Source organism: Kogia breviceps, chromosome 14 (assembly GCF_026419965.1).
Source record: "Kogia breviceps isolate mKogBre1 chromosome 14, mKogBre1 haplotype 1, whole genome shotgun sequence".
Classification (NCBI taxonomy): Eukaryota; Metazoa; Chordata; class Mammalia; order Artiodactyla; family Physeteridae; genus Kogia; species Kogia breviceps.
Genome location: NC_081323.1, coordinates 21298815 through 21319720, shown reverse-complemented (window position 1 = coordinate 21319720; position 20906 = coordinate 21298815). Strand labels below are relative to the sequence as shown.

The 20906-nt window shown below is 48.4% G+C and overlaps 1 protein-coding gene and 1 pseudogene across 5 annotated transcripts in view; both read right to left on the bottom strand.

Moving 5' to 3' along the window:
- Positions 1-314: 314 nt before the first annotated feature.
- Positions 315-20906, bottom strand: part of TTI1 (TELO2 interacting protein 1) — a 53912-nt gene continuing 33320 nt past the window's right edge. For 3 of the 5 annotated variants that reach the window (XM_067013122.1, XM_067013120.1, XM_067013121.1), the window contains exon 8: positions 14063-14991. In XM_067013122.1, coding sequence (XP_066869223.1) covers positions 14808-14991 — 184 coding nt within the window. In that variant the 3' untranslated portion in view covers positions 14063-14807. Of the gene's footprint in view, positions 2184-2945; positions 3046-14062; positions 14992-20906 lie in introns of those variants that run through there. The other 2 variants (XM_067013124.1, XM_067013125.1) reach the window with 2 other exon arrangements.
- Positions 3343-4195, bottom strand: LOC131741756 (small ribosomal subunit protein uS5 pseudogene; annotated as a pseudogene).

The following is a 20906-nucleotide window of genomic DNA, read 5'->3' as shown; positions in this document are numbered from 1 at the left end:
ACACTACCGAATGTAAAATAGTCGGCTGGTGGGAAGCAGCAGCATAGCAGGGAGATTGGCTCAGTGCTTTGTGATAACCTGGAGGGATAGGGAGGATGGGAGGGAGGCTCAAGAGGGAGGGGATATGGGTACATGTGTATGCATATGGCTGATTTGCTTTCTTGTCCAACAGAAACTAACACAGTACTGTGAAGTAATTATACTCCAATCAAGATGTATTAAAAAATTTTTTTGATGGAAAAAAACAATTTATCTATTGTTGCAGTGTATAAACGGAGGTTATTTTTCCTCACTAGTTCATGGATGGTGTGGTTAAGTTTTCTTACATCATTTTTATGAGGTATATATAATTAATACACAATAAAAGCATCCACTTAAAGTGGATAACTTGATATAGACATACAATCACCATTATGTGATAAACATATGCAGTCATATAATCACATTACAATCAAGAAAAGAACACTTTCATCAACCCCCAAACTTCCTCTGTACCCCTTTGCTATCAATTCCCTTCCCCAAACTCCAGCTCCAGGTAACCAGTGATCCACTTTTATAGATTAGTTTTGCCTTCCTAGAATTTCATATAAATTGAATCAGACAGTGTATACTCTTTTGTGGTTGGTTTCTCTCACCAAGTGTAGTGATTTTGAGATTTATCCATGTTGCGTATACCAGTACTTCATTCATTTGTACTGTTGAGTAGTATTCTGTTGTATGGATATATCACAATTTGTTTATCCATCCTTCTACTGATGGACATTGGGGTCGTTTCTAGTTAGGGCTATTATGTGTAACTCTGCCATGAACATTCATACACAAATCTTTGTGTGGACATGTTTTCATTTCTCTTGGGTAAATATCTAAGAGCAGGATTTCTGGGCAGTATGGTAAATGTATGTTCAACTTTATAAGGAACTTCCAAACTGTTTTTCAAAGTGGCTACACCATTTTGCATTCCCATCTGCATGTATGAGAGTTCTGGTTGAGGAGCAGGTTATTTTTAAAGTATGAGCTCAATGCCATATTCACTGGAGGTGACTGTAAAAACACTTTAGAAGGTACACTGAGCTATAAAATGTCAGGAATGGCAATGAAGGCTCTGTGAGGGCACAAACTTTTAGTGCCCTGTGTACTGCTGAGTCCCCAATGCCTCGCACAGGTCTTGGCTCATGGCATGCACTCAATAACTGAATCAATGAATAAAGATTTGTCCCTGACAGACATTACCAGCTTTTAAAGTTTGGGTCAAAGTTTGGACCTACTGCATCCTATTTGAGCAAAGGAAGTTTTTTGGAGCCCTGTTTTCCCCTTCCCTAAATTTCACAAGACCCTTGTTTTGAACTAGTTGGCATTTCTACCCCATTTCTATGAGATCTACCATCCCTTTAGCCAGGCTTCTCTTCAAAGCCCGAGATGATCACTCTACCCTCCAGCACTGCGTCTGCATTGCAGCCAGGGGGAAGGAGGAAAAGGGAGAGAAGCGCACACACCCTCTCTTTGAGGATACTTGCTTGAAGTTGAAGATCATTTCTGCTTATCTATCATGGGCCAGAACTTAAGCCATATGGCCACGTGGCAAGGGAGATGGGAAAGTGTGACCTTTATTCCGACCAGCTGTGTGCCTAGATAAATAGCGGTTCTTTTACTTAGGAGAAGAGGAGGTTAGGTACTGATGACTTCTAGCAGGGCCTACCCTGAGCCTGCCTTTGTCCTGAATGCTAGGCACTAGTTCAATATACTGTATTAGTCAAAAAATATGTTTATTCCTCAACTCCAGGGAGAACTTTTTGATTCACTACACAAAAGGATGCCACACTGGTGGGTAAGGAGGTGTCTCAGTCAGTGCTTCCAGGCCTCATCCCCTGCCACCAGACCAGCCACTGTGGCTTCTCCATCAAGGTTTTCTGATCCAGCTACAGGGGGTGGGTAGGGAGCAGTTGAAGGAGGGTGCATTCAGAGAAGGGGGAGTTAATAATGGAATCTGTAGACAGGCCCACACTGTTGGCCACCCTGGGACCCAAGTGTCTGCCTTCTGGTGACCTACCTGAGGAAGCTCTGACGGGCCCAATGGCTGAGCTGGATGCAGAGAGCTGGGTCCACTCAGCTGCCCTTACCGTGGTCCATCAGGCTTGGTGTCCAGGAAACTTAGCAGCCTACAGAGGGTAGGGTATATCCCAGAGCTGTGTGTCCAATACAGTAGCCATTAGCCCCATGTATTTATCTCAATCTAAACTAATAAAATAAAATATTCAGTTTCCCAGTTGTACCAGCCACATTTCAAGTGTTTAGTAGACACCGGTGGCTAGTGGCCACCATAATGGATAGCGCAGACATAAAACACTTCCATCCCTGAAGAAAGTTCTATTGGACAGTGCTGCCCCAGAGGAGAGACATCTCAGGTGGAATTATAGAGGCAAAGTACTAAGAAAGAGGCAGGTGATGGGTCTGATCTACACTGTGCCAGGCAGACCCAAGCTGGGCCACCATGGTCCATGGGCCCCACGCTCTGTGAGGGAAGCAAATTAGAGAGAGGAAGGTGTCCAGGCAAGGGTGCAGAGGGGGCTGGAAACGTATCTGTGTCTTGTTTAAAGGATGTTTTAGTATGGGTTCCTCCAGAAGCAGATGCTGGGACAAAGGTTTAATGGCAAGTAATTTTCTGGGGAGGTGATTCCAGAAAGTACCAGAAGGGGTGTGAGGAAATGAGACAGGGAAAGTGTGAGTGGTCAGGCAAGCATCCACTGTGAGCAAGCGGGGCTCCATCCTACCAGGGAGCTCTGGGAGCCAGTGTAGAGCACGTACTTCAAAGTCATCCCAAGGGCTTGGGGAGCTGTGGTTTTTTTATACATTAACTTCTACTAGTCATTGGCTGAAGGCTGCTCCCAGGGTGTTAATTTGCTAAGACTTCTGGTCTGCTAAGTATGGAGACAGAAGGCCTTCCTTACCTGTGGAAAGTCCTCAGGCAAAGAGATGCAAACATGGGACAGCTGGAAGTTGGCTGGAGCAGACTGAGGCAGTAAGACCTGAAGGATATGGGCTGGGCACCTGGAAAAGACCAACATCCTTAACCCCCAGCCTCATCTCTCTCTCTCTCTCTCTCTCTCTCTCTCTCTCTCTCTCTCTCTCTCTCTCTCTCTCACACACACACACACACACACACATACACACACACACACACACTCCTTGTGTATCTCTCATCATGCTGGCCTTTTCCTTTTCCTCAGACTCACCCTGCTCCCTCCCACCACAGGACCTTTGCATATGCCGCTCTGGGAATGTCTGAAGCACTCTTCGACTCTTTCCCATCCCTTTTCATCTAGTCAAGTCCTACTTATTCTTTTTTTTTTTTTTAGCTTCATTCACTTTGTTTTTCTTACAGAAAACTATGTGGTGGCTACAGCTGGAGCCCGGGTCCTCTGCACGGAAACTCTGGTGTGGGTCTTTACAAGATGGTCAGTGAATTCCTGATACGGAGACTTGGTGAACACTGTCTCTTTCCAGAGATCAGGAGTGAGATAACTGTAGGTCTTGGAAATGGCATCAAAAGTGGCCTTGGCGAAGTTGCCCAGCGTGGCAGTGCAGCCCCTGGCAGAGGTGTAGCAGTCATCGATTCCAGCCATCATCAGTAGCTTCTCGGGCACAGGGGCTGAGATGATGCCAGTGCTCCTGGGGGCAGGGATGAGGCGCACCAGCACAGAGCCACAGCGGCCAGTCACCTTGCAAGGGATGGTATGGGGCTTGCCGATCTTGTTCCCCCAGTAGCCTCGTCGCACGGGGACGATGGAGAGCTTGGCCAGAATGATGGCCCCACGGATGGCAGTGGCTACCTCCTTAGAGCACTTCACACCCAAACCAACATGTCTGTTGTAATCCCCGCCTTGAACCTGGTCCGCTGGCCAGCACGGGTCTGCTTTTGCACAGGTCTGATCTTCAAAACCTCGTCCTTGAGAGATGCCCCCAAGAAAAAGTCAATGATCTCAGATTCCTTGATGGGCAAAGAAAAGAGATAGATCTCCTCCAGGGACTTGATCTTCATGTCCTTGACCAAGAGGCCCAGCTTGGTGACGGGGAGCCACTCCTTGTCCTCGGCCTTGCCTCCGCGAGCTCCGTGGCCTCGGCCCCAGCCCCAGCCCCGGCCCCGGACGCCGCTGCCGAAGCCTCCGCGGAAGCCACCACGGCCTCCCATGCCAGGGCCCTCGGGGCCTCCGCAACACCGTCATCATCTGCCATTTGGTGTTTTTACGAAAAAAAAAAAAAAAAAAAGCCTACTTATTCTTCAGATCTTGGCTCAGATGTCCCTTTCTCTAGGTAGCCTTCTCTGAGGGACACCCCACCCCCACCCCAGGACAAGAACAAGTCCTGTTGCACACCATCCCAGCTGCCTGTCCTGTAAGTGCGTCATTATATATTCGCGAGGTTAGTTGATTACCACTGTCTTCCAATCAGACTGTAATGAGGGGATCTTGCTTGTCTTATTCACAGTGACACATAGTAGGTCCTCAAGAATATATGTGGGGTGAACGAATGAAAAATGAGTGAATGAATGACTGAATTCCAGTCCGAATGACTAGAACTCCCAGTATCCAGAGAGAATTTACTAGCTTAAGACCCCAGGAAGAGGAAGAGGCTAATTAGCAATTCATTAGGATCTGTTCTCACTTCTGTAGTCAATGCTAATCACTTGTTTGTTTAAAACAGGAAGTTCTGCACTCATTAAAGCCATTAGTAACTGAAAACGTTTCTCAGGGAAGTCTGGCCTCCCACACTAGAGGGTAAATTCTAGGGCTGCACCCCGTTCCCCCCCACCACCCCCCCGCGCCCCCGCCCCGGACTTTGTATAGACTTCACAGAAGTCAGGAAAGCAGGTGCTGGCGAGCAGTAATTACCCTGGGAGAGGACTTGAGTCCTCCTTCACGGTGGGACCTTAGGAACCTGCTTCTCCAGCCCTCTGAGCTCAGTTTCTGCCCCTGTACAATGGGCACATTGTATCTCATGGCTAATTGTGAAGATTAGAGGGAGCTGTGGCGCCAGGAGCGTCGGCTCACACCTTGGTGTTATCCTCCCTGATGGCCGGTAGAGGGTCTATTTTGAGAACATAGCTACCCGACTGTCCTGAACTCTTTCCTTCTAGTTAACAACCAGGCTCCTCTCGCCTCCTAAGCAGCCCAGCTTAGAGGCTCACAGGCCATGATGTGCTCACCCTGGCCTTGAATGAGCTCATTTAGTTCGCACAGCAAATCCATTATTAGCTGCATTTGCAGATGTGAAAACTGAGGCTTGCAGAGCAGAGGCGCTGGCACGTGGACTTTTCTCCTCCCCATGCCGGGCTGTCTCCTCCAGGAAGACGCCTCTGCCTCAAGGTAGACTGGGCTCCCCCCAGTCTGTTCTTCATCAGGTGTGTCTGCTGGTCCTGGGTCCTACTCATCCTCCTGTTCCCAAGGACCTGATGCTCTGCAGAAATGGAACATCTCCCTGGGTCCGGGCATTAACTACATACGAGCCTCAGTGCTGCTTTTCCTGCATTAAATCACTGAGTCCTCACCAAAATTCTACAGGCTGAGCTACTATTATTACCCCCAATTTACAGATGAGGAAACGGACGTGTCAGAGGTCACAGGGCTGGAAAGTACATAAATGGCCAAGGCAGGCTGCCTTCGGAGCCCGTGCACTTCACCCCACAGAGGACTGTTCTGCCCTCGCAACAGGCCTCAGGAACGGTGGAGAGGAGGGCTTGGGGGTAGCCTGGCAAGGGCGAGCTCAGCCCTCCATTTAGTCAGAGCCCCGCAGAAAAGTCACAGAGAATAACTTCCCTGGTGCAATGCTATCACCCCATTCCTTAGGCGCCTACTGAGTGCCCACTGGTAGTAGAGTTGTGTCTGCCTTTGGGTATCGAACAGATCAGCCTCCCTTCCCGAAGTTTCATCCTTTTGTTCAGCCTTATTGTTTACTGTTCCCACCTCCCATTCACATGGAGTCAAACACCATACGTGCTGTTGCCTCTTTCCCAGAGGGGATCCTTCCCTTTGCGTCCGAGGGGCAAATACTGCAAAGCCAGTTTGGACAGCCTCTCTTCCATGAAGCCTCCCAGTTTCCTTTCAGTTCTACCTCTGGGCCGCCACTCATACCTCTAAGGTATCATCCTCACCATGATGACCAACTCCTACAGAGCACTGCCCAGGGGCTAGGCCCTGAGTCTAGCACTTTATTCTCACCACGCTCTCAGGGAGGTATTATTTTTATTCCCATTTTGTCAAAGCTCGGAGCAATGAGGAGACTTGCCCAAGGCAGCAGGGTCAGAAGTGAAACCCAGGCTGTCTGTGTCCAGAGGCCATGCTCTTAACTGCTGCTCCCAACCTCCTCCCAATCCAAACTTTATTGCTGCCTTCTCATGATGATTGTTTTGTTTAGCTCTCCCCTGAGCCTGGCCCCTAGGAGACAGAATTTATGTCTTTTTGTCACTGGGCCTGGCACATAAAAAGCCTCGGAAAATGCTTGTTGAACTGAAATGAAGTTTCCAACCTGAAGATTCTGAATTCTGTTGCATAAACCTGATGTAACTGATCATGTAACTCATCATTTGATGTTGGCAGCCTCAGGTTTGAATCCTATCTTTGTCCTTTATTTGGTGCCTTTGGGCCCGTCACTGGGCAGCTGAGAGGAAGGCACAAGCCACAGCCTTGTCCAAGGTGCTGAAGATGCAGTCACGGATGCAACCCCTCCACGAGGGAAAAGGCTGCAAGCTGGACAGAGTCTCACTGAGGGCTGGGGCAGAGGGCACTGTGCAATGCCCTGAGAGCAGTGAGTGTGAGCCCTAAATTCTGTCTGGGCAGTCAGGAGAGCCTCTGAGGCTCGACCTGCTTCTCTTGGGGTTCTGAGGGCTCAGATGAGCTGGGGCACGGATGGGAGATGGCTTTTCTGCATGCACAAGGGGCTGTGGGGTGGCTGTCTGTACAGCACACAACCCATCCCCTGAAGGGATCCTCTCTAAGATCACTTTTCTTATTTGGCTTAAGCAATACCTCCTCTCCCCCCAGCCTGTTTCCCCTTGAGAAATGCACAGCACAGGAGAGGGAGCCCAGATGATGTTAGACTCCTATCACCAAAATGGGAGTTTACGATAGAGTTATAGACTCACAAATGTCTTATATTTTAATAATAACTTTTTTGTGAGTGAATAAGTTACACATGTATATGATTTAAAAATGTGAAGAGTAAAGGGAATTCCCTGGTGGTCCAGTGGTTGGGACTCAGCACTTTCACTGCTGAGGGCCTGGGTTTGATCCCTGGTTGGGGAACTAAGATCCCACAAGCCATGTGGCATGGCCCCAAAAAAAAAAAAAAAAAAAAAGTGAAGAGTATAAAGGGTACAATGTGAAAATATTTCTCATCACTAATCCTGCTACCCTTCCTAGAGGCTGTCACTTGAGTGTTCTTTAAGAAAATTCCACACATAAAGTACCCCTGTCCCTCATAAATAGTATCATTGTTCTGCTTGCCTTCTTCTTTAATAATATAGCTTGGAGATATACACAGAGAACCAGCTCTTTCTTTTTAAAGGCTACTTGGCACATTACACGTTAGTAAGACACTTATTTAGCCAAGACTCTCTGGATGGACTTCTAGGTTGTTTCCAAACTTTGATTAATGCAAACACTGCTTCGATGAACTCTTTGCATGTGGACAAGGAAATTCCTAAAAGCGGGACTGCCGAGTCAAAGAGTACGTGCATTTAAAATTCTGATAGCCATTGTTGGTTTATTCATTTTATTATATGGATGGACCATATAGTTTTTTTAACCAGTCCATCCCTCCCTCCCCCCATCCCTCCCCAACCCATTCTCCTGCTTTCTTTTTAATTCCATATTTACTTTTAGGAAATAGATAACATTTCATGACTTTTGATGTACCATTTGTTCAGTATTGTTCACTAGAATTTCTCTTTTGGGGGGGGGAGCAAGTGGGTGTTTCAGTCTCTTTTGGATGGATGTTTAAGTCCTATGATTAGGTTACTTCCTATCTTTTGCTTCCAGTCTCTTGAGATATTCATGTAAAGCATTAGGCATAATGCCTGATACATACGAGGCATTTAGTATTTGTGAGTTTCTGTAAATCAGGAACAACCTCGCGGTGACTTGCCTGTGCATGTACTCCTTTGTGCACGTGTGAGTATTAAATTCTTAGAGGCAGAATTGCTGGTCAAAAGGGGTGTACGTTTAAATTTAGGAGATATGGTCAAACTGACCTCCAGGGAGCTTGTGCCAACTTACATACCCGTTTCCCCCAATACTTTGCCAACACTTTATTATTCAATCGCAGTTTAGGAGGTGGAGCAATTTTGGAGCCCAACAGTTTCAGACCCTAGCAGACAGGGAAACTGAGGCCCTGGGGAGGGGGACGGACTGCCCAAGGTCACCTGTGAACGGTGGCACAGTAAGATTCCCATTTCTGGCCTCTCCATCCTCTTCTAGGGGACTGAGCAGTGTCTAGGGTGGAATGTGTGAGAGCACCAGGTGGGGTCCATGAGGTAAGAAAGGATGTGAAAATGGGGTGGAGGGGAGGTGGGGTGCACCAAGGTCTGGGTCCACTGCACACCTTTGCCTTGGGAAATGTAACATGTTTTATTTCTTGTTATTTTATTATTATTATTTTTTGGCTGCGCCGTGAGGCATGCGGGATCTTAGTTCCCTGACCCCGGATCGAACCCGTGCCCCCTGCGGTGGAAGCGCGGAGTCTTAACCACTGGACCACCAGGGAAGTCCCATGTTTTATTTCTTGAAGAAACTTCTGACTCTTCTCCGTTACTTCTCCCTATCTCCACTCCCACCCTATCCCCCAGCATCTTTTCCCTTGGAAACAGCCTCAGAGATTCTGAAAGCAGTTTTTCCTTACTTCAGAGCCTGCCTGTGTGGGAGGAAGCTGAGGACGTGAGGGTACTGACTGAGAGAGCAGGTTGAGACCCAGGAGCCATTGTGCGAAAAGAATGGAAAATTATATAAGGAGGGAAAACGGAAGGGGGTGGTGGAAGCAGCCATTCATCAGTGCTTTTTAACCCTTTCCTGCTGCAAAAGCGGGCAGCCCCAGATGCAGGGAGATGGCTGCAGCGAGAGACACGCTTTCACAAATGGCTTGTGCCTAAGGCTTTGAAGGGTGGGGGGCACCACTCCCTCCTCGCCCTTTGCAGGCCGGCTTTGTACTCTGGGTAGAAGTGTCAGAAAAGGTAGAACAGCTCCTAATCTAGGAGATGATTCCTCTGGGAAATCAGGCTGCTTTTCAAGTGTAATTTGAAAAGTCGCTGCCTCCAAACTTCATTGTGGTGGGTGGAGGCAGGGGGGGGAGAGGGAAGAATGCCATTTATAAAGCAATCAATGCTTCGACAGAGGCAGCCACCACTCAGAATTATTTTCTGAAATGTGGCCTCTCTTCCTTACTCTGGAGGAAAGGCAACACGGGCACTTTGCTTCCAATCAAGCCCGACACAGAGGCTGGGGTAAGTCACACAAAGGGAGAGGAACCCTGCCCTGTTCATCACAGCTGGAGCTGCAGAAAATCATTTCCAGGGCTTCTCAACTCTTCCGAACGAGCTGAAGGAAGCCTCATCAGAGGTTCCATTCATCTCACTTCTTACTTTTAAACTTTAAAGCACATATTTATGCGCCTCAAGTTGCCCATGAACCATGGTGTGTCAAACAGTTTGGGGTTGATGGAAGAGGTACATTTTCTAGTCCTGGGACTTTCAGAAACACAGTTTCATCACCAGGCTCTCTCCCTTCCAATTTCTCTTGTATGCTGCCACGAGATGCATATTCCGAAAACGCTTTCAGTGCATTACTCACCCATTCAAGAACTGTCCAAGACCTCCCCTCTTGATCTCTTAAGTCTGGGAACCCCAGGTTGACAGTCAAGGCCCTTCGTACATGTGGCCTCAGCGACCACAACCTTCTCACACCCACCATCCCTAGACCACCAAGCCACCCTTGTCACCCGCCACAAATATGGGGTGGTGAGCGCCTGTCATTTTGGCCCCTCTGCACCCTGCAACTCTTCTCCTGGTAACCGAATGCAGGGCTTCCTTTTGGGGGAAAGCACCGCACCCCAGTTCCCTCTCCATATGGTTTGGGTGAGCTGACCTCACCTGCCTCCAGGCCTGCTCATGAGAATGTAGATGCAGGCTTGGCAAACTAAGGTCCCAGAGCCAAAAAAAAAAAAAAAAAAAAAAAAAAAAATGGCCCCCAGTGTCTTTTGAAAGACTCCTGAGCTAATAATTTTTACATTTGTAAAAGGTTGTAAAAAAAATCAAAGATGCCATAGAGAACCTATGCCCACAAAACCTAAAATATTTGCCATCTGGCCCTTTACAGAGAAAGTTTGCCGACACCTGCTTGAATGCACAATGCTTGGTTTGGGGCTGGGTGACGGAGGGGTTGAGCTCAGGAGAGCAAGTCCTAGGACTTGAGCTGGAGCCGTCAGAGGGACGTGCCCACTCTCCTTTGTTCAGCAGAAAGAACGTAAGTCTGGAACTCCTGGTGGCCATCTTCGACACTTTACAGAAAGAGGCTGCTGGAGAAGGAAGGCAACACTGGGGGAAGCAGAATCAAAAGACAGACTGGCTGTGGGACCTGGAGCCAGCTGGGCCGGTTGGTCGTGCGAGCCCAGACATTTCTTTCAACTCGAGCCAGTCTGAGTTGGGTCTCCTGTCAGTTGCAAGGGAAGGAGTTATGATGAGTACAGATACTGGCGGGTATGGCCGATGCATTTGGGCATGTTATTACCTTGTCTGGAATGCCCTTTATCCTCTTTGCCTGCCAGAAAGTCTGCTTGTCTTGCCAGGATCTTTTTTTTTTTTTTAGTTTATTTATTTTATTTTATTTTTGGCTGCCTTGAGTCTTCGTTGCTGCGCGCAGGCTTTTCTCTGGTTGCAGTGAGCGCGGGCTACTCTTCGTTGCGGTGCATGGGCTTCTCATTGTGGTGGGTTCTCTTGTTGTGGAGCACGGGCTCTAGGTGCGTGGGTTTCAGTAGTTGTGGCACGTGGGCTCAGTAGTTGTGGCTCACAGGTTCTAGAGCGCAGGCTCAGTAGCTTTGTTGCTCTGGGGCATGTGGGATCTTCCCGGACCAGGGCTTGAACCCGTGTCCCCTGCATTGGCAGGAGGATTCTTAACCACTGCGCCACCAGGGAAGCCCTCTTGCCAGCATTTTATCCCCCGCCCGGCCCTCCCCTCCACGTCCCCGCCCCCACCCCCCGCGGCTGTGGTCCTCTGTAGTTACTGGGTAGTTGTTCTGAGACATAACCATCTACTTCCTCAGCTATAATTGTCTTGGAAGAGTAGGTATTACATCCCTAACAGAGCCACGAGCAATGGGGTGGTGATGGGGGAAGGAAAGCATGTTGTCGAGCCCCCGGGCACTAGCTAAACACCATAAACACTACAGCACTTATTCCCCCTGAAGCAGCCGTCAAAAGAGGGGGAGGCAGCAGCTCCATTTTAGAGATGGGAAAATGAAGTGAAGTGACTCACCGAGGTCACACAGTTACTAAGAGGAAGAGACAGAAATCAACCCCAGCTCTGATGAACTCTACATCCATGTTCTCTCCACAGTATGGTGCCCCCTGAGGGCCACATCCAGCTCTACACTTCCCTGAATCCTCCAGGAGCCTCCACTGCCTGCAGATCAGACCTCAAACATCTCAACCCGAAATGCAAGGCCTTTCAGTATCTGCTGGTTAATCCCTCCCCGACCCGTCTCCAGCCACACTGATACTGAGTACACAGGGTGCACCCCGAATGAGAGAAAAAACCCTCACTGCACCAGCAAGTTTTAACAGGGGAAACGATCACTTTGCAAAGCCTATATTAACAAAGACTAGATTGAGTCAGCTGGACGGCTTCAATATTAAAGTTGCCTGAATATAATAATAACCAGAGAGGCACTCTAATTAGTTTTCTTTTTTTTTTTTTTTTTAATCAAGTGCAACAATCTGCCTGCAGGAATCTGAGAGCGACTCGACTCGAGATGTCTTAACTCTTTGAGGAAGGGGTGAGTTCTTGGAACATCACGGCAAGTCCTCCCATGCAGATGATCTCCTGGAGGGCTTCCCCAGAGCGAGAGTTTTGTTACAGCACAGGGTGGGTGTGCATTCCCCCCCCCGCCCCCACTTCTCAGCACACCATCACGGCCTGCCACACCCAGGCACCGGGGGAAGGAAGGCAGGCTGCTTTAATCTCCCTGGGAGCTAGGTCACGCTCGACAAGTCACGCCATCTCTCTGACCTGTTTTTTCATTTGTCAGGACCTAGAGATTGAATTAGTCTATCATTTTGTGTCCCCAGTGGAATTAGGAACAATGCTCTGTGAATCCTCCTACAATCCCCTCAACTAGAGGGCATTTCCTCCCTTTCCCAAAGGAAATCATCCCAGACTTTTAAAACTGGAAGAGAGTTGAGTGATTCTCTCTCTCAGGACTTCTTAACTTGGAGCTCCTCTGGGGTCATAGGTGAAGTCTCTGAAATTGTACCCAGAATTTTGGGAGGTCAGCTAAGCAGACCCAGCGGGAGGTGGGGATGGTGCATGACGGTAGGCTTGGAGGATGCAGCGCCCTTCTGGGAGTGACAGGGGAGGAGGAATGTTTCGGGGGAGTGGGTCCTCAGATCTCATCCGATTCCCGGAAGAGTGCAGAATCCTCAAAGCTTAAGAACTCTCTCTCTGGCCCATTCCCTCCACTTTACAGGTGGGAGAACTGAAGGCCAAAGGTGGGTGGTGATGGCTCACTGACAGAGCCAGACCAGAAGCCAGCTGGACATCCCATTGCAGGGAAGGTCCTAAAAGGAAAGGAGTGGGGCCTCTCTGGAACTGGCTGGGGACCCTTGGCTCCAATAAGTCCCCATGCCAACCATCTTGTTTTTTTGTTTGTTTGTTTTTTTTTTTTTTTAGAGCTTGGGGATTATCTGTGTCACTGGAGGAGTTATATAGATAGTGCCTCACCATGCATCTAGGGAGGCAGCATTCATCATTCTCGAATGTGCATCTTTCAGCATGGGTGAGTGTGTGCACGTGGCTGAGTACCTGAATTTACATAATCTGTGGGTTTTAAGTCTCCCAGCTAGAAAAATCAAGTGTTTATCCTGCCTTTTCTACACAAACTCCCTCAAGGTTACCACCCGGTTGATGAAGGCACAAAGGCTCTAGCTACAAGCAAGCCTGCAAGGCGGGGCTGGAACAGCGCTGCTCTGCAATCCCTAATGAACGGGAGGGTCCAGGTGAGGCTCACCAATGGCTGCCAACTTCACAAGAAGAGATCAGACATCATGCACCTCCTGACGGAAGTAAATAATACCACCCATGGAGGAGTGCAGCCAAAAAGCAAAAACAAAAAAATCAAACCCGATCAAGCCTCTTGCTCTGCCTCCTCATTTATAGGTAACACAGGTGACAGGAGCAGCCCATGAAATGACCCCCCACGGGGATGCAATCAGTAAAGCCAGCCTGTGGGAAATGCTGCAGGATAAATGACCTTGTTTCCTCAACAAAAAACTTCCCGGGAAAAGAAAAGAGAGGTGGAGGGAGAATCTAGAAAGTAAAAGAGATTTATTAAGGGACATATCGATAAGGGCAATGTACATACCTTATTTGCATCCTGACTCAAACACACAGGACCACTGTTAAATTTTTTAGGTGTGATAATGCTATTCTGGCTGTACTTTACTTAAAAAAAAAAAAAAAAAAAGAAGTCTGGATATGACAGCTGGAGTTTGCTTAAAAATCATCCAGGGCCCGGGTGTGGTGTGGAGGTAACTGGGAAGGCACAGGATGAAGCAGGGCTGGCCACGTGCTGGTGACTGGGTGCAGCTGGCTTATGGGCACATGGGGCTTCAGAGTACCATTATCCCTGATGGAAAGTTAGAAAATACTTAAAAGGTATCCAAAAAAACTGTCATGAGTGTTTGCCTTTGGAGAGGGAAACTAGATGTCTGGGAAACGAGGATGGGGAGACTGACTTTTCATTATTTTGTACTGCTTGGATTGTATACCATGACTTTGTATTACCCACTCATGAACATAAACTCAGTTTGTTTTTTTTTTTTTTTGGCCTTCCCTTGCGGCACGCGGGATCTTAGTTCCCTGACCAGGGATCAGACCCAGGCTCTCAGCAGTGACAGCGCAGAGTCTTAACCACTGGACCACCAGGGAATTCACCATAAACTCATTTTTAAAAAATCACCCAATTTAAATAACAAACTTCAAAGTGAGTTCTTGATCAGAGTGAGTTCTTGATCGTACTTTTCATCCAAGAAGTGCCTTTTTTTCATTTTCTTCCAAAGAACAGGTTAGGTTCTTATCTCGTTCCTTGAGGAGGGGGAGGTGTGTGAGTCCACGCTGCAGGCCGGTGATCTGAAAACTCTCCAATGTGTCATACTTCCACGTGGTCCTCAGGCGCCGAGGTCACACACGATGGGTAGTACAGGCCTCCGCCCCACGTGTCCTCAAGCTCTTGGGTGTGGGTGGGTGCGTGGGGCGGCCTGTGAGGCAGCTAGGGCCGCAGAGATGGTAAGCTAAGGAGTTAAGCCCTTAGAGCTGCCAGACAATGTCATTTGAAAATACCAGGTATGAAATAGAAGTAACAGTCAGCTGCTTTCCTTCAATCCAATTTCTAAGCAGTGTGATTGATCAACTTATAAATCGACTGGCTGTCTAATCCACCTTGGCAAGAAGTCTTCTCTGAGGCCGATGCCACCGCCCTCGGCCAGGGTGGGGTGGGCCCCACACCCTCGGCAAGCTCCGCGGGGGGGACCTCCTCTGGGGGGAGGGGCGGGGTCACTGCAGCTCCTGGAGCAGGCGGAGCACGTTGGCTGCATATGGGCTCTGCTGCCCAGTGGCCCCCCGCAGCTGCACCGGGTGGAGGCTGGGGTGGGGAGGTGTGAACTCCCGCGGGCAGTAAAGTTCATTCAGGAGGAGCCAGGTGGAGTCCGGGTCTACCTTCATCAGGTGGAGGAAAAGGCTGTGGAGAGAGGGAGAAGGAGAGCGAGGGCGCGAGGGAGGGCTGCCGGGGGGCCCTACCCGAGGCTGCTTAGCGGGCTCTTGGAGAAAAAAATGATAATCGCATCACTCTGCAGCGCAGAACAAAGCCCACTTTCGTGCCTAATACAGGGCCATTAGGATGGTCCCAAAGCCTAACAGAAGGAGAGGCAAAGAGCTTTATATCCGTTGACACAGAGAAAAGGAAAGTAGTCAGTCTGAGCAGAACAATATTGACATCAAACAAGCTCTTGGCAAAGAAACCGGCTAAATTCTGGGCTATAAAACAGTTCTCAGAAGGAAGAAAATGGATAGGGCCCACCCCTTATTACAGAGTCCACTTGGCTCACAGGACCAGCCCCAGTGCAGGGACTCCCTCTCCTGCTTGGGGAGCCTGGGCAAACCCTTAACTCCTGAGTCTCAGGTTCTTATCTCTGACCCTCCAGCACGCCGCTGAACTCAGTAGTTGGCCCATTTCTGGCCCCTGAGAGCCATGGATTCTCGGTGGTCTGGATCCCATAGAGGGATCAGATGCAGTTATTCTCCCATGGCAGGGTCAGCTGAGCCTGGCTCTGGGACCTTTAGCAGAGGCAGAGCACCGGTGCCCTATACACGACACAAACACAGCTGAAGGGCCGGGGCCACGCGGCACCAGACACCCACCACGGGTGAGGTTCTTTATGTTGGTCTGAACCGTGGGGTCACGACCCTTTGCCTCGTATCTGCTCACATCCCATTTCTGAACGATGCCCAGGCCACTGTGCCGGGTAATCCAAGTGTAGACTTCCTATATCTGGCTGACTCAGCGATCTGGAGTCTGGTTTTTCAGTCTCTGGAAGGATGAGGCCCTCCCTTAGCTGGGCGGCTCTCTCTCAGCCACCCTGCCCATCTCAGCTCACGTATCACCCGTGCAGAGAGGGTGGCCTTCCTGACCATGTCGCCTAGGTGGTTGCCCCTTATTTTTCTCTCTCAGGACACCCTCCCCAGCGTTTATCAATTGCCTGTTTATTGACCATCTCCCATCTCCCTTCTTCACAGCACAAGCCCCTGAGGGCAGGGACCATGTCTGTTTGGTTCACTGCTGTATCTCAGGCACTTAGCACGGCACATGGTTAGCACTCAACCAGTACTTTCGAACAGGTTTCATGATTAATAAAGGACTTATTATGCTGCACACTAATGACTTCAGATGGCATCCCTCTTTGAAATAGTTATATTCTGTAAAATGATCTAAAGGAGAGGTCAACTGCTCACTACCAAGGAAGGACCAAGTATGTTACTAACAGGAGTCACGTTACAGATGTCACTAGCTGTATGGCTTGCCTCCGTCTCAGTTTCCTCATTTCTAAAACTGGGGATGTACTTCACCCAGGGTTCTGCTGGGGTTAAATGAGAAAACACAGATCCAGCCCTACACAGGGCCTCCCACATGCGATCCCTGTCTACCAACTAACAGCGGATAGAATCTATTTGATGGATCACATTTTATTTTTGATGGCCATTCCTAGGAGCCTCTCCCGTACTGCTGGGCATCAGATAGGAATGTAAATGCTTGCTAAACAGAGCTAAATTCTGGTTTTTAATTTTGTTAATCTAAAAAGCCTATGCCATCAGGGGATTTGGGTTTTACTTCGGTGAAGCCACTTTTGCTTTCTTCCTTGGGTTTAACAGACATATGCTAAGGAGGCAAGGGAGACAGGTGGAGGGGGCACTTTGACACATTTTCTAGCCTGTTTTGTGCCCGAACAATTTAAGTTTTCTTTACTCAGGATAAGCTTGAGTTTATAACCTCAGCGGTGGTTGCTGGAGAAGTGATTAGAATATTCTAATTCATCGTTTCCACTTCACCGCAGAAAGGAGATGGGGCCTGCGTGGGAGACAATTTTTGTTTAAAAACAAAAATATCTTTGATAATTAGAGTGGCAAGGGAAATTATGAAAAAAATGCACCAAAAACGGGAAGCAGATTTCTATTTACATGTGACACAGTTGACAGTTTTCCCTGGTGCCAAAGACTGTTAGAATGCAAATGGTTTCATTTGATTTTTTTTTTCCCCTTCAAGAACTGGAACAAGCTACAGCATGGGTGCACTCTCAGCTTCAAGGAGTATTTTGATCTGGGCGACACCCAGCAAAGTGGTGCCGTGGCCCAGTTCAGTCACAGCTCTGCTCTGACTTACACGGCATGGAAACGTTGCAGTGTTCATTTTTGGTCTCCTTTTTAACTTACTAAATGCGGGTGCTGTACTCGTTGGCAGGAAAGGAAAAGGAAGGAAGCCGCTCTCTTTGCCCTTCGAGATCCCTAAATAAAATGCCAACAGGGAGGCAAAGGAAAAATCGTGTGCAAAGTTCATCTTCTTTTAGTAACCTAGCGCCATACTCTTGGAAGAATTATTTTGGGTTTCACTTCTGAGCACTTAAAGAGCTAAAAGCTTAAAGAGGTAGAATCCCCAGAATGGCAGGTGGCAACACAAGTTTCTTCCCCACCTCTGTGGCTGGGAGCAAATTATTTTGCCTTTGTGAACCTGTTTCCTCCTTCTCCAAAGGAAAATAATCACACCTGCCCCACCCTCCTCACAGGTTTGTTCTGAGGCTCTAAGGAGATGAGGTGCAGGAAAACACTTTGAAGTGTATAATGAAAACACTGTTCCTTCCAGAAAGAGTGTGTGTGTGTTTAAGGAATAATTATCACTACCAACCCTGGCAGCACAGCCATACCATGGAAAATTCTCAGATGCTCTGAAAAGGGCAGAACATTTGTCTTTTGTTTCAGTCATAATTTCTTTCATACTGACTTGGTAGGGGTCCCGATTCTCAGCCACTGGGGTTGTAATTTTGTCCATTACTTTCAGGAAGAAACGAATGTAATATTCTTTGCCCTCTGCATGCCTGAGGTCAGGAGCAAATGCCGTGCCATGCAACCGGGTGTCTGGCAGGCATAGCTGCGCTCTTGCTTGGCAAAAGGCATGCAACCCGCTGAACTCTAAACACTGACAAATTCTGAACCTGGACCCCTGGTTCACTCTGAGGCCCTGGGAGCTGAGCCTGAGACCCAGGAGGTCTTGTCTGAGTACTCAGCGGCCCAGCTTTTCCCCAAACTCCAGTATTGCTTTGTCCTGGGACCGGTTCCTGTCCTTCCTGAGCTGGGGAGAGGGGCTCCCAGACAATGAAGGGAAGAAGGCTGAAGACCTCTAAAGCATCCTTTTTTTCTTTTTTTTTTAAAACATCTTTATTTGAGTATAACTGTTTTACAATAGTGTGTTAGTTTCTCCTTTACAACAAAGTGAATCAGTTATACATATACATATGTTCCCATATCTCTTCCCTCTTGCGTCACCCTCCCTCCCACCCTCCCTATCCCTAAAGCATCCTTTTGCATAATCAAAAGACAAAAGACAAAGAGGAGACCTCTTGCTTTGAAGTGACAGGAGTAACTGCCTGGAAAATGTTCCTAACGCACCTTGAGACCTGGCCGAGATGGCCGTTGAACACGCCAAGTGGCCGACTCCATCTTTTTTCAAACCCAAAGAGAAACACTTTTAAAAAAATATATGTACACCATTTAACTCCTGAACAAAAATTTCTTTCTCTTTCCCCCAGGCCCAAATCAGTGGCTCCAGGGAGCACAGTTATCAAGAGATTATCTGGTCCCCAGAGTTTCGGGAGGCACTCAGCTGTGCCTCCTGCCTCCGAGTGTCCTGAGGCGAGTGATTATCTCTCAATAACCTGTAGGGCCGTGTAGCTTAAATGATAACTTGACTTTAAAAAATTTAGAACTCGCCGTTAGGCAGTTTCTAAGCAACCTCTGTTTCCATGGCAAAGAAACCTGGTGTTTATACTGATTTTTCACTTAAAATGCGGTTTTATTGAATTTCACTTCATGCAGGCAGCCATTTCCCTGCACTTCAGCCCTATCTACAATTGAAGGGTATCAGTAAGTACCTAATAAACTCCAGACACCAAACCAATAGAAGCGACTCATTCCTTTGTGATCAATATCAGGTGCTCCCAGTGACAAAGCTGGGGGTGAGGTCGCCTGGGGAGCTGGGAAATGTGCCGCTAGAATCTGGTTGGCCCTCTCTGCGTGGTTCACCAAATGTTTACTAGCACCTGGTCCAGCCCAGGCACTGCGTCAGGTGCATGGGACACAAAGACGGATGGACAAAGGCTCTGGCCTCAGGGCTCCCTGTCTGGTGGGGAGGACAGGCTGACCACAGAAGCCCATGATGCAGTGTGAAGAGGGCCAGGCTCAAGTCACGGGTGGGCCGGAGCCAGGGAAGGATTCCTGAGGTGCGGACATGGCAAGTCACTTCTCTGTACGTCAATCAGATCGGTTCTAACCCCCTTCCAGCTCCAACACTCCCAGCAGTTCTCAAGCATAGGGCCTGGATCATGGGCCCTTTCACCCCAAATGCAGCAAAAGGACACCCCTCTGTTGAAGATGCAAATATTACAGAGTATGTCCTCACCATCTTGGGTTAGACAACACCTGCTCAAGGGGAGCTCTAGAAAACCGCTAGCCAATCGAGGCCCAGCAAAGCTAAATAAACTTAACTGAAATTCAGAGCTCCCAGCTCTCCTGGGTGACAGGCTATTCTTTCTCTGTCAATTACTCGCTTGAGGGATCTGCTGTTCCTTGTCTCTTTCTGGATTTATAAAATGCTCTCACGAGCTGTCTGCATAAATGTCGGTGGTAAAGAACTTGCGGCTTTGTGATGTTTATTTATTTATTTATTTGGGGGCATCTGAAGAAGTTGTTCAGGGTGTCTCCTTAGGGACACGACACAGGCTATCTCTACGTGGGCACGACTAAATGCAATCGGAGGGTAAGCTCACTTGTTGGAAAGCAGGCACACCTGCAAAGTTAGTTTGGCTTCCCTGTTATTCCCTTTCTGGCAGAACAGCCTCCACACTCCTTTTTTCTCTGGCTATCTCTTCTGCCGTGACTCCATACATGATGATGCTACAAATGAGGCTGTGTGTTTCCTTTTAAATAAACGGATGCTCAGGGTGTCGACGTGTCCGAGCCAGCAAGCAATGGGGCGATGCTTTCATACTCAGTAATTGACTCTAATGGGTCTCGGTTCATCGGTTAACCAGTATTTCAAGCCTGTCCTTTCTTGCTATTCAATTTAGCTATCTTCCCCTGCACGCGGGCCGTTTTTTTGTTTCTAAATGTTGGAAATGGAGGATTATGACTTGAAGCAACAATTTACTCTCCAAATAAATACTACCAATTACCTCTGCAGCTATACATACTCATTCAACTTAACTCTATTTACCTGTTCACAGTCATTCATCTACCGATCGCCAATCCACACACTCACACAGAGGCCGATATTAAAAATATTTAAATGCAACGGGGACAGGGTTTAAAACCATAAATACCAATGGAAGCTTACGATGATAATCGAGTCCCTAAAGTACCACAAGACAAAGTACCATAGATGCTGTGGGATGACTCCATTGCTTTGTGCATATTTAAAAAGATATGGCACTGAGAGGCCCAATCTGTTACTGACAATTCAAACATAAGCCAGAACCAAGGAGGGTTTAAATCCCACTGGGGCAGAATCTAAAAGCAGCCCTTTCCATCTGGCCAGCTCTCCCCGCTCCAGGCCCCACTGTCGGCCTAGATCGCATGATGACAACACAGCCGGGCGCAGACTTCAGAGTGGCCCCGGCCGTCTGCGCTCTCAGGCTGCATGCCGTGATTCCTGGTCCTCCCCGGAAGACTCACACCCTTGCAGATCAAGACATCTTCGCGGCAGCCTACCTGTTTTGCGCCCCCCTGCCCGCCACCCCCGAACTGTTTTCCTGTAACCCACGCTCTGGCACTAAGCCAGCAGCCTCCACTGATGGAGCCATCAGAAAGAGCTCTAGGAAATGTACTTCTGTA